Raw genomic sequence first — 11777 nt, forward strand, 5'->3', positions numbered from 1 at the left:
AATAAAGTACCAGAACACAATGGGTGAAAGTTTCTACAATCTTGGAGTGAAGGATTCTCTAAGCATGACATGAAATTCCAGAACACACAAAAGAATACGGATGAATAAAAATTAAAACCATCTTCAGGCCAAGCACATATTCATTACTAGATAAAAGACAAATGAAGACAATAATACATATCATATAAAGGGCTAACTTTCCTAATTTATGAAGGGTTTGTACAAATGGAAGGGAGGAAAGCCCACCCAATTCTAAAAATGGACAAAAACACTTGAATAAGAAACTAACAGAAAAAAAAAAAAATGAGTAAGAAACATAGAAAGAGATGTTCTTGTTGTCCAGAAACTAAGAAGAAATTAAAATAACAATGAGATTTTTCATTTATCAGTCTGGTAAAGACAAAAAGGGCGACAGGACCAGTGTTGGTGGGTGAGGGGAAACACATACATCCCGTCAGTGGGAGTGTAAACCGGGACATACTTTTGGGACAACTTTAGTATTGAAATAGCAAAATTTTAAATACATATCAATAAGATTTTGATTAGCTATTCAAATCCTAGGAAATCACCCCAAAGGAACGCTCATACAGATGAGCTGATTTGCAAGGCTGTCCCCTCATTGCAGCATTATTTGTGTGGTAGACACTTTTTAAGAGCTCTGTCTAGCTTAGTAAAGCCTCCTGCCCCTCTTTGAGAACTCAGTCCCCCTGAAAGGATCATGGCCCTGACAACACATGTGCACCAGGCAGGGCGGCTGATGTGAGCACTGTGGGGGCACACCCTCATCCAGCCAGCCGTCTCCACCAGGAACTGCAGCTGAGGTTACGAGGCAACCACGTGGTTGAAATATAACTCAGAAGCTTTGGGGCAGGCACAGTCTACACCATGAGGATGAAAATGTAAAGAAAATCGAAGCGGGTGGGGAGAGGGGAGTGAAGGGAAGGAAGATATTAAGTAAATCAAATACGTGGAGAAGAAACAGAACCCTTCGTGGACTCTTGATTGGTTATACTTCCTAGTGCTGTCCTTTCCTAAGACTCACCCACATTCCTGACCCTGGGTTCTGGGATGCTTCCTCTACTTCTTTTGTTTGCTTGTTTAAGCTGCTTTGGGTTGGTTTCTGTTATGCACAACCTAAGAATATTACCTAATATAGTTGGCAATAAAGTGGGGAAAAAAGATACTGTCCCCTGTCTAACAAATAAAGCACTGGTTAAGTAAATTATGGTACATTCGTTCAATAGAACATTCTGCATCCATTGAAAAGGATGCAGTAGACTGAGATGCTGAGACACTATTAAGTGGGAGGAAAAATCACGTTAAAAGCTGTATAGATTATATTATAATCCCTTCCTAACTGCCCTCAACTCAGGCTGAAGAATAAAACAAGCCCAGAGAACCACACACCAAGGGGGAGTGCTGGGACACACGGAGCACCAAGAGGTAAGAGGGAGAGGCTCACAGCTGCATACAGTGGTCAGGAAGCTGCTTTATGGAGGATGAGTTTAAAAGTGCTCCTGGTTTTTAAAATCTATTCTTTTTAAAAAAAAAAAAAAAAAGTGCTCCTGTTTTTCATGTTTCATTTTTAAAATGTTTCTATTAGCAAAGCTATTATCATCTTAAACAAGCATATATTTCAGAGTATATGTTTATAACAACACTGCATAAGTTAAATCTACATACGAAATAATGTTAAATTGTTTAGTGAGACTGGAGCACCGTCTTTTAAAATATCTTTTCCTAACAGCTCTCTATTTCAGAAATCTAAGATCCAACTAAGTTTCCAACTCCTTCCTCTGCTTCCAACAGAAAAAAATGTATTTCTCACTGTCTAGCAATCCTCTCAAACACCCCATGAGCTGGCATTATAGCACTCTGCCAATTTTATGGCTAGGAAAATCGAGGCACAGAGAAGGTAAATAACTTTCCCAGGGTCATACAGCTGGTAAGGAAAAGAACTGCTATTCTGCCCTCCCGAGCCCAAGCTTTCACCATTACAACACATTATAATGCACTTCAATTATCTGGCAAGTTCTTTTATTTAATATAAAAATAGCCTAAAATAATTTAAGTGTCCCTGCCAGGAATTTAATACAATTTCAAGGACATGTTAGTCTTAATCAGACTGACCCGTTTCACTTTCATGTGTTTCGTATTTCTTGGCCAGTTTCAACTATGTAATTACATGCTGAGCAGACAAAGTATGGCGGGCACTGCGTGGGACGAGGAAATGAACAGACGTGGATCCTGCCCTGCCCACGCTTAGGATACAGTGAGAGACACAGATCAACCATGAACTAAACGTAACACAGGAGGAATCTGGAGACAGAAGTATGAGCTACACTCCAAAAACGGAGTGACTAATTTTGACCGGAGCAGAGGAAACAATCAAGTATGGTTTAAGACGGTGGAGTCAGAACGAGGCCTTGAAACCCGTGTAGGAATGGTAGCCAGGCGTGGAAGGGAAGCGCACTCCTCGGTGAAGACACAGAACGACGGTTCAGTGGCCATTCATATCCTAAAAGTGCCCCACAACTGGTAATTAAATGACGTGATTGGAAAACTGGGTGTGTGAAGACAGAGAAAGACAAACGATTACTAAAATCAATTATGAGACAGATCATTTCAATTCTGTGTTAAAACCAAGAACTGTTCTAAGCTTGTGGATGATCCAGTCTGTGTTTTAAGATAACCCCAGCAGAGACTGAGGGCTGGAATACCAAGGCATGACACGAGAAGCACGTGGAAAGCAGGATGTTGCTACAACCATCTAAGTGAGAATTTATAAGGGACCGTGTCACTATAGCTTTGAGTATGTAAATGAAGAGGTAGACCTGAAAGATTAGCTTAGGTATCTTCGCTTAGACGACAGCAAATGTCAGGAAAGCTAAGATGCCACTGATTAACATGGGACACATACCTAAGAACTTTTATAAAAACTTATAAAGAATATTTACAAGGAGATGAAGATAAAGTTTTGTTTTCAAAATGTCAAGTTTGAAGTTTCAACTGGACATCTACACAGAGATGATTACTAGTTTGAAATACATAAGAAAGAACAGTCCTAAAAAGCTAAGATTTTACAAAAACACAGAAGCCTTTTCAAATCAAAGTTGTAATGAAATTAAAGCACCTCATATTGTTTGGGATGATGACAGACACACTGATTAAGTTTACGCTGTCAGACACACGTTAATAAGAACATAAATGGGATATACAATTTCTAAACTGTAACAGGAAGGGAGGAAAGGGCAGACTAAAGAAAGAATCCAACAGGAGGAGCAAAGGAAAGGAATGAAAAGCAAAGAAAAAGCATAGAAAACAGGAAATAAAAAATAAGACAGGAGAAATAATCCAAAAATTACCAGTCATAATAAATAAGAAGACTCCCAGATTGGAGTAAAAGCACAGAATTCAGTATCTGCTATTTATACCCGAAACGTAACAACACATGTGAAGGCTGGAAATGCTGATGCAGGAGGAGAAGGTGCGTGAGACAAGTAACGAGCAGCCATCTTAACCAACAAAAAAGAATGGAAAGAAAAGGCATTTAGAGATGATGGACAAAATTTAATGATAAATGAACAACCCAATAAAAAGGTATAATAATCATATACCTATATGTAGCTAACATAGTCTTTGAATAAAACAAATATCAAAAGAATTCTGAGAAATGAAGAGAAACAAAAATCATGAGATGTAAAAAGCATTTCACTAACTAGATCACGCAGATGAAAAAATTAGTTAATACACACATAATCTGAATAACACAGTAAGGAACCCTGGCCTACCCCCCAAAATTCTCAACCCTCAAAAAGAATAACCATTTTATTACATGTTTAAGATATTCACAAAAAAATGATAACATTAGACCAATACAAAGAAAGACTTTACAATTCCAAAGAATCAGTATCAAAGAGACCCTATTCTTTAACCATATTGCTTCTTAAGCTTAGAAATCAAGTTGTAATTTTATTAAACCCAAAGATTTCCTTTATTTTTTCTGACAACGTTGTGATTTAAAGAAGTGTAATTACCTTGTGAGTACTAAATTTTTCAATTTCATCTAGATCCAAAAACATGTCCAAATCACATCCTAATTTTCCAAAACTGTTCACTGAAGAGCCAAAGGGTCTGACGGTGCAGTCCGGAAAATACGCAGCGGCTACATCTTCAATAAGAGAGCAGGTGAGATATCGGAGCCTGGTGTTCTCCTCTGTGAGCTGGAATTCCCTCAGGAGAGTGTTCAGCTGATCATCGACCTAGCTGGCCAGAACAAAAACAAGAGAATATGGAAAATGTTAAGGTCACGTGAAATAATTGTCATTTTACTTCCAGAAATTTGATGGCTCAGGAGACCTACCTTAAAAAGGCGCAATCTTTTTACATGTAGCCTTAAAAGTGGATTTTACAAATGCCCTTTAAAAAGCACTAAGGAATGAGGACACCAGCAAAAAACAAAAGTTGCCTAGAATTAAAACTACTGTTTTTCTTAGGCCATGAGTATAAAGTATTGTTTTAGAAAATGCAAACAGTAAAATGCCCCAGTAGAGGAGGTCAAAGCAACCACAAAGCTGGACATTTAAATGAAGTTGGGGGGAGAGAAGAACCAATGTTAAAGGCAAGTAACACCAGAAATAAGCAAGGCTCCGAGGAATGCAGGCCCAAGGTCCCCCAGTTCCTCCGAACAGCAGTCCTGTATGTTCCCTAGAAGGCTGGTGATAGAACGATCACACACTGTGAAGGCGCATGCTGGAGCTGAATATTTAAAATGAAAACCACAGCCTTAAATGCCCACATTTGAAAATAATATTGAAAGTAACTGAACTAAACACTTAACTCAAGAAAAATAAATAACAGAAAGCAGAGGAAATACAAAAGGTTTTTTCTTTAAAAATCAGAAAATCAACCCCCAAAATAGTGTTTTGATAACTAAAACCATGAACATATTCTTGGAAAGGACTAGCTAAACCTTTGACAAGTCTGAGTAAGAAAAACCAAAACTACTATAAACATTACTAGAGCAGAAAAAAAGAGATAAAACCAGAAATAAGGTATTTTAAAATTTATAAAAGAATGCCATGTACGATTATATGCCATGTTGACAAGAGAAAGAAAGCCAGAATAATCCAAAGGCCCAAAACTTTGGAAGAATGTGGTTCCTTCTGAGGATTACAAATGGGATATGGTGGCAGGGAGTAGGGAAGGATTACTTTTACTTTTCATTCAGTATGAATATCTAATAATAAAAACTTACAATATACAAAACAAGTCAAACACACACACATATCAAGTCGGGGAAGGACACCTATAAACTTACACTTTCTGCACAACAAAGTAATTCAAAAAGCTTCTTGCTTGAAGGAGAAGACTGATTCCTACATCGAATACTTGACTGCTCAGAAGTCTGGTTTAATGGAGTCTTCAACTTTAAATTGAAGTAACGTGATCTGAATGGAATTGCAGCCTCTGTGCCCAGGCTTGGAGTGCGAGTTACATTCTGCAGTGAAGCTACGCTTTCCTTCTGACTGAATTCTACAACAGCATAAAGACCCTATACCAAAAGCACAAGAAGAACAGAACACATTTCAAAATTCTATTTTTAACACAGTATTTTAGTTCATATTTCAAAGCAATTATCATAACAGGCAAAATACTAATTTTTAAAATTTACAATGATACACTTCTAACACGAGCAATGGTTTTAACCATTATAAGCAGATTAAGAAAAGGAACATTATAAAGTGGTATTAGTTAAGAGAAGCTGAAAATAATGCTGAAATAGAAAATTAAAAGGCAAAACAAAGATCTCCCGCTGGCTTCTACACCTAAGGTAATGGAACGATTTAAAGTATTCAAATTATGAAATGATTCAGGTATAATTATGCTTATAATTCTGTGATACTCCTATAAGGATTTCTATTCTCATATCAAAAAAAATCTCATTGAAGAAATTTAGACAAAGATAGATGCAGGATATCAAAAAAGAATCTAACTTTACCATATTGCAGAGGCAACAGAGCAAAAAATAACTTTAAAAAAAGTATGAATGTTAAGTTAGATTGTTTTTCAAATACTTACAAAGCTTTCATAGAAGAAGTGGTTGTTAATAGATCCATGTTGGGATAAGTACTTGAGAAACTTCTTCTCGCTGATTTTGTTTGGGCAGTGGATTAACACAGTCCGCTGCGCCTGTTCTCGTCTCTCTTTTTGCACCTCAGAGAATCTCTTTTTTGGAGTCCTGTCTTCAGAGCCTATGAATGAGACAAAGACATTCCCAACACACACACGTAAAATTCAAAGCATCTCTTGGTGTGGTATATACAGATTTTACTCCTGACCACACCAACTTCATCCTCATTCCGTCTGCTTTCTTCTCCTTGATAAGGGGGAAGCTATACTATTCCCAGTCTTCCTATTACCATTCTCTTGTGATTACCATTAAATTGTCCACTCTGTTTTGACTGACTACACTCAATGCAGAGCGCTAAAAAGGGAGCACTCCACAAAATTTTAAAAGTAAAACCACTTCCACAAATACACACATACAAAGTCTGTATAAGCTGTAACATTCCAAAACCTGAAAAAAAATGATTACAAGCCTGAGCGCAACGAGACAATGAGTTTAGAAGTGTAATGTATTACAGTAAGTTATTAGTTTTGGGGACTTCCCTGGCGGTCCAGTGGGTGAGACTCTGCGCTCGCGATGCAGGGGGTCCGGGTTCGATCCCTCACTGGGGAACCAGATCCCACACGCCGCAGCTAAGAAGTCCGCGTGCTGCAACTAAAAGATCCCACACACCGCAATGAAGATCCCCACACTGTAACTAAGACCCGGCGCAGCCAAAATTAATTAATTAATTAATATTTAAAAAATAAAATAAGTGATTAGTTTTTCTCTGTAAAGGGTCTTGATCTGGCTCAAACAATTAACAATGAGTTACCCACTATCATGTGCTCTGCATCACAGGGAAATCTGCGAGCCCGAACCCTAGCTGCTGCCCATAAAGAGCTCATGATACTTTTTACTACAGAAATAGACGGTTTTTTTCCCCATTAAAAACCATCCGGGGGTTAGGGAGTTTACAATCACAGGGAATGCAGGCAAGAGCTGTGACAGGCAAGAAGTAAATACTCCACTGACCACAAAGGAAAGATCAACAAGTGAACTAAACACAAGGAAAACGAAAATCATTCAAGTTCTAATTCCAAAGAGGTTAAATGTAACCGATGCACAGAAATCAGCAAAAGCTTTCAGCCTCATCTTCTTTCAAAAGGTCACAAAACTGATGGATACAGGAAATACTGCACACACACTGAACCTTCATTTCAGCAAACCCCAAGACATCCTCATGGTCAAGACAGAGGAAGGCAGGCAGTACGCGCCGGTGGGACCCTCCAGCCTGCTGGGCTGCATCCACCTGGAGGCAGGTCTCCGCAGAGCACTCTTGGCCCTGCCCTACTCCACGTTTCTAACAACTGATCAAACACACTGCGCGTCTTCCCTACACTCACTGTAGAGATGCTAGACGTGCACCTCTTAAATACGCGTCCTCTCCTCTCCTCCGGATGCCAATTCTTCCACATCAATCTCTCATCTCAGGCCTGGAACACAGCAGCCTGATCGCTAAACTGGTCTCATTCGCTCCCGTCTTGTCCTTCTCAAGCCACTCTCCACACTGCTGCCGAAGTCAGCTTCCTAAGGTAATCGTTTTCAGAGAGTCTTCTTCTCTGACTTCCCTGCCGCATCCGTGATGAGGTCTGAGCCCCACAGCCCGGCTATGAAGCTGCCGGCATCTCGGCCCCCTCCTCAGCCATGTCAACCTCAGCCCCACCTCCTCCACGATGCTCACGCACGCTGCCCTTCACAGGGCACCACCACACACACTGGAACTCTTCAGTCTTCTCCTCTCTGGCTGGAATGCCCACCTTCTCATTTTCTGCCCTGCAAACTCCCATTCATCCTCCAAACTGTGCTCAGCTCTGAGAAGAGCTGACTCTGCAAGGCAGAATTGCTTCCACCTCTGCACTACCTCACTTCAACATCTATGGAAGAAGGTAAGTCACGGTGCTGTGTTTACGTAACAGCACGGAAGAACATCTGTCTTCCACGCTGAGGGCAGGGACCACTCTCACTCACTTGGACCTCAGTCTACTGACAGCCCTTCCAACTTGTCCTTCTTTTTCTTATGGTCCAGGCTTTCCTCACCCGCTTTTCCAGCTGGAATTACCACCTCTATCTTCTTGTCTCTGATATTTACCGAGTCTACACTGACGTCCAACTGCTTACTGTAAAAGTCAAGTCAAGCTGTAAACTTTCAGAGAGTAAAAGTATAAATCCTCCCCTTGTTCCCTCCAATACCCACTTACTAGGTGGGACATAAACATATACATTTGTGTCTCCCCGGAGATAAACATTTTTCACACGATTACTGAAAATGTACTATACATTCTCTTCTGTAGCATGCTTTTAAATATTTAATACATAGTTGATATCTTTTTGTGTCAGTAGATATATATTTACCTCATTTTTAAAATAACTGCATAAACATTCTTAGGTGTTTATGGTAATTTAATCAATCTTCTGATAAATACGGAGATGGTTTACCTTTTTCACTATCACAAACAATACTGCAATATCACTGGTATACAATGTTTTGCACTATTATGCAGGTATCCCTGCAGCTGGATTACTGGGGAAGCGCAGGACTGCGTGCGAGAGGGAGACAGAGAAGTGTGATGACAGATGGGGCGACAGGCTTGAACAGGACTGACGGCTCTAACCTTGAACAGCAGTAGGCACGACGGAGTAGACGGGACAAAGTCATGAGGGGGACAAAAAGTTCAGGTAGCATAAGTACATGACCTTGCAAAAGGCTTGTCAAATCTACAAACAACACAAAGTTGGGAGGAAAAACTAATAAGTGTTAGTATTTTAAGACAGACTCAAATTTGCAACGGTCTTGATAACAGAATCTGAAAACCATAAGCACAAAACACACTGTCCTGCGTTTAGAATTAAAAACAACATAAAGACACAAGCACATAATGGGGGGGGGGGAATTCAGCCAGCAGTAGATGGACAAAAGAAGACCAAAAGTTTGATCTGATGAAGGCTCAAAATGAGCCAAGGGAATGTCTTAGCTTCCGGGGTGAGGAAAGGGAGAAGACTCATATAGATATCAAATCCAAACCCAAGGGGGTAAGAGCACTTCTCTCCTATTTACTGGTCAGGCCAAACTTTTGGCAACGAGTTCTCACACTGAGTGAAAAACTGAACTGGAGATTTCTCAATTTCCTTCTAATTATAAAAGTATATGCTTCTAACCTAGGGGTAAGACAGGAATAAAGACACAGACCTACTAGAGAATGGACTTGAGGATATGGGGAGGGGGAAGGGTAAACTGTGACGAAGTGAGAGAGTGGCATGGACATATATACACTACCAAACGTAAGGTAGATAGCTAGTGGGAAGCAGCCACATAGCACAGGGAGATCAGCTCGGAGCTTTGTGACAGCCTGGAGGGGTGGGATAGGGAGGGTGGGAGGGAGGGAGACGCAAGAGGGAAGAGATATGGGAACATATATATGTGTATAACTGATTCACTTTGTTATAAAGCAGAAACTAACACCATTGTAAAGCAATTATACTCCAATAAAGATGTAAAAAAAAAAGTATATGCTTCTAAGTGAGTTATAATAATCACCTTCTTCTCTTTAAAAATGGAAAAGAAATTCAAATGAGGATTTTGTTACTTGTTATGCCTCACAAGAGTCCCTGGATATTTAGCCAGTCATATTATCCTAATGATACAAAATGAAACACATTTCCTGAGAAAAACGACAAAGCTCTACTAAGTGAAGCCTTGGAATCAGAAGGGTTTATTCTCAGCTTTGCTACTGAATAGCTAAGCATGATCCACTTACCAGCCAGCTGTACCAGCCTGTTTCCACATCTATAAAATGGAGTAATAGTAATTCCTTCCAAACCTAGTTCACAGAGTTTTATATCTCAAAGAGCATATGAAAATACTCTAAAATTTAAACCACTATACACATGTTAAATCACAATAGCTCCTTTGGCAAAAGCCTTACTCACATTTTCAGTCACTTAAAAGTTTTTAACAGAAACAGCTTCTACTAAATACAGTCCAATCACCATTTCAATGAACTATCATGGTAATTGATATTTCCAACGCTCTGTCAATATGAGTCTCTCATACAGTCTGATGAGGACAGCAACCCTATCATTTACTTTACGGGAAAATACCATACTTGTTTAGCCTTCTTTAGAACTGTTCCCACAAATAATCTCATACCTTAAAACTACAGCTCCAAGAAATGGTAGAAATCAACACCTTTTATTTAACAGCGGGGCTCGAGGTCTAAATTAACTCAGCGGCAAGTCCCTAGGCTCTCTGCGCCTCTGTCTCCATCTCCAAAATGGAGACCGTGATACAATCCTGCCAGATTGTTTTAAGAATAGTAAATAACATAAACGCAGCTCTTGGATCACAAGAGGGGGACTGGGCTTCTCAACACACCAGCCTATAAACTTAGAACGCCTGCCTATTCCAGCCCAGGCAAATCTGTTACCAAGCTGATTCTTGGTAGAATCAGAAAAATAAAGCAAACGTCAGTAACTGCAGAGGCAGAGCCTCCACTGGAGGACCAGGGGTCCTGGTTATTCATCAAGGCTTCACTCCGCTCGGCCTCCATCGGCAACTTGCGAGCATCAACCTCAGTTACATCCGTGAACGAAGAAGCGACTGGCTCAACTGTGGCATCACTACCGTAACTGGCAACAGCGTTTCGCCCAACTGTCAGACACTAGCAAACTCTGCTCCTGGCCTGCGCTGCGGAGCTCTGAACGACTTCATCACCGGGCACGCAGTCCCCGAAGGAAGGAACGTCCCACACCGCGCCGCCGCCACGCCGCCGGAAGGACGGCGGCAGCCCTAGGTTCCCCGAGCGAGGCCGGGACACTGCCGTGCGGTCCCCCCGCCGCTTCCACCGGCCCTGCGCCCGCCCGCAACCCCAGCCCCGGCGCCATACCTGTCTCCGCGCTCCCCGAGGACTGCTCTTCCCTCCCGAGGGCTGCGGCCACCGTTCCTGGGCAACTGAGAAGCCTGCAGAGAGGACGCTGGACTTGACTTCTCCGAGCACGGAGGGGCAAACTGGTCAACAGCCCCAAACCACGAGCCGCCATCGTCAAACGTGCAAGAGCGCGGACGAAAGGGCGCCGCTTCCGCGCATGCGCGCGGAGGAGGTGGGAAAGGATGGGAGGCCTAGAGGGTCAAACTAGGCGAAGGACGCTCGCTTATACAAGAGAGCGAGTTGCGGCTTGAATGAGGCTTTCGCACGTGTCTGATTTCCCCTCTCCCACGGTTCTCTAAAAGAAGGCTCCCAGGAGAACGAGCACGCCACCTACTTTTTCAAACTGAGTCATGAAAATAGAACCAGAGAGCAAGGGCATGAGGAAGGAGCACTGACTTGCGAATCTATACTTAGAAGATGATAAACAACACTTTTTCTTTACCAAACACTGTTCTAAGTGCGCTACGTGGGTTGACTTTTTTAATCCTTACAACAAGCCTGTGACGTAGGAACTCTTATCTCCATTTATTTACGGGGAGGTTAAGGCATAGAGACGTTGAGTAACATTCCTAAAGTTCTACAGCCAGGCAGGGGCGGAAATGGAAGTTAAACCTAGGTTTCCTTATACAGGGTTTTTTTCTTTCCCTGCTTTCCTCCCCTTCCTTCCTTCCTCCCTCTCC

At 41.4% G+C, this 11777-nt stretch overlaps 1 protein-coding gene across 2 annotated transcripts in view; it reads right to left on the minus strand.

Annotated features, from left to right (window-relative positions):
* The window catches only part of MTPAP (mitochondrial poly(A) polymerase), a 28696-nt gene extending 17441 nt beyond the window's left edge, over positions 1 to 11255 (minus strand). The window contains exons 1-4 of one of the 2 annotated variants that reach the window (XM_067705528.1): positions 11056 to 11255; positions 6082 to 6245; positions 5321 to 5554; positions 4038 to 4262 (exon numbers count right to left, since the gene is read on the minus strand). In XM_067705528.1, the coding sequence (XP_067561629.1) occupies positions 4038 to 4262; positions 5321 to 5554; positions 6082 to 6245; positions 11056 to 11209 (777 nt within the window). In that variant the 5' untranslated portion in view covers positions 11210 to 11255. Of the gene's footprint in view, positions 1 to 4037; positions 4263 to 5320; positions 5555 to 6081; positions 6255 to 11055 lie in introns of both variants that reach the window. The other variant, XM_067705518.1, reaches the window with a different exon arrangement.
* Between the last annotated feature and the right edge of the window lie 522 nt (positions 11256 to 11777).

This window comes from Pseudorca crassidens, chromosome 1 (genome assembly GCF_039906515.1).
Source record: "Pseudorca crassidens isolate mPseCra1 chromosome 1, mPseCra1.hap1, whole genome shotgun sequence".
Taxonomy (NCBI): Eukaryota; Metazoa; Chordata; class Mammalia; order Artiodactyla; family Delphinidae; genus Pseudorca; species Pseudorca crassidens.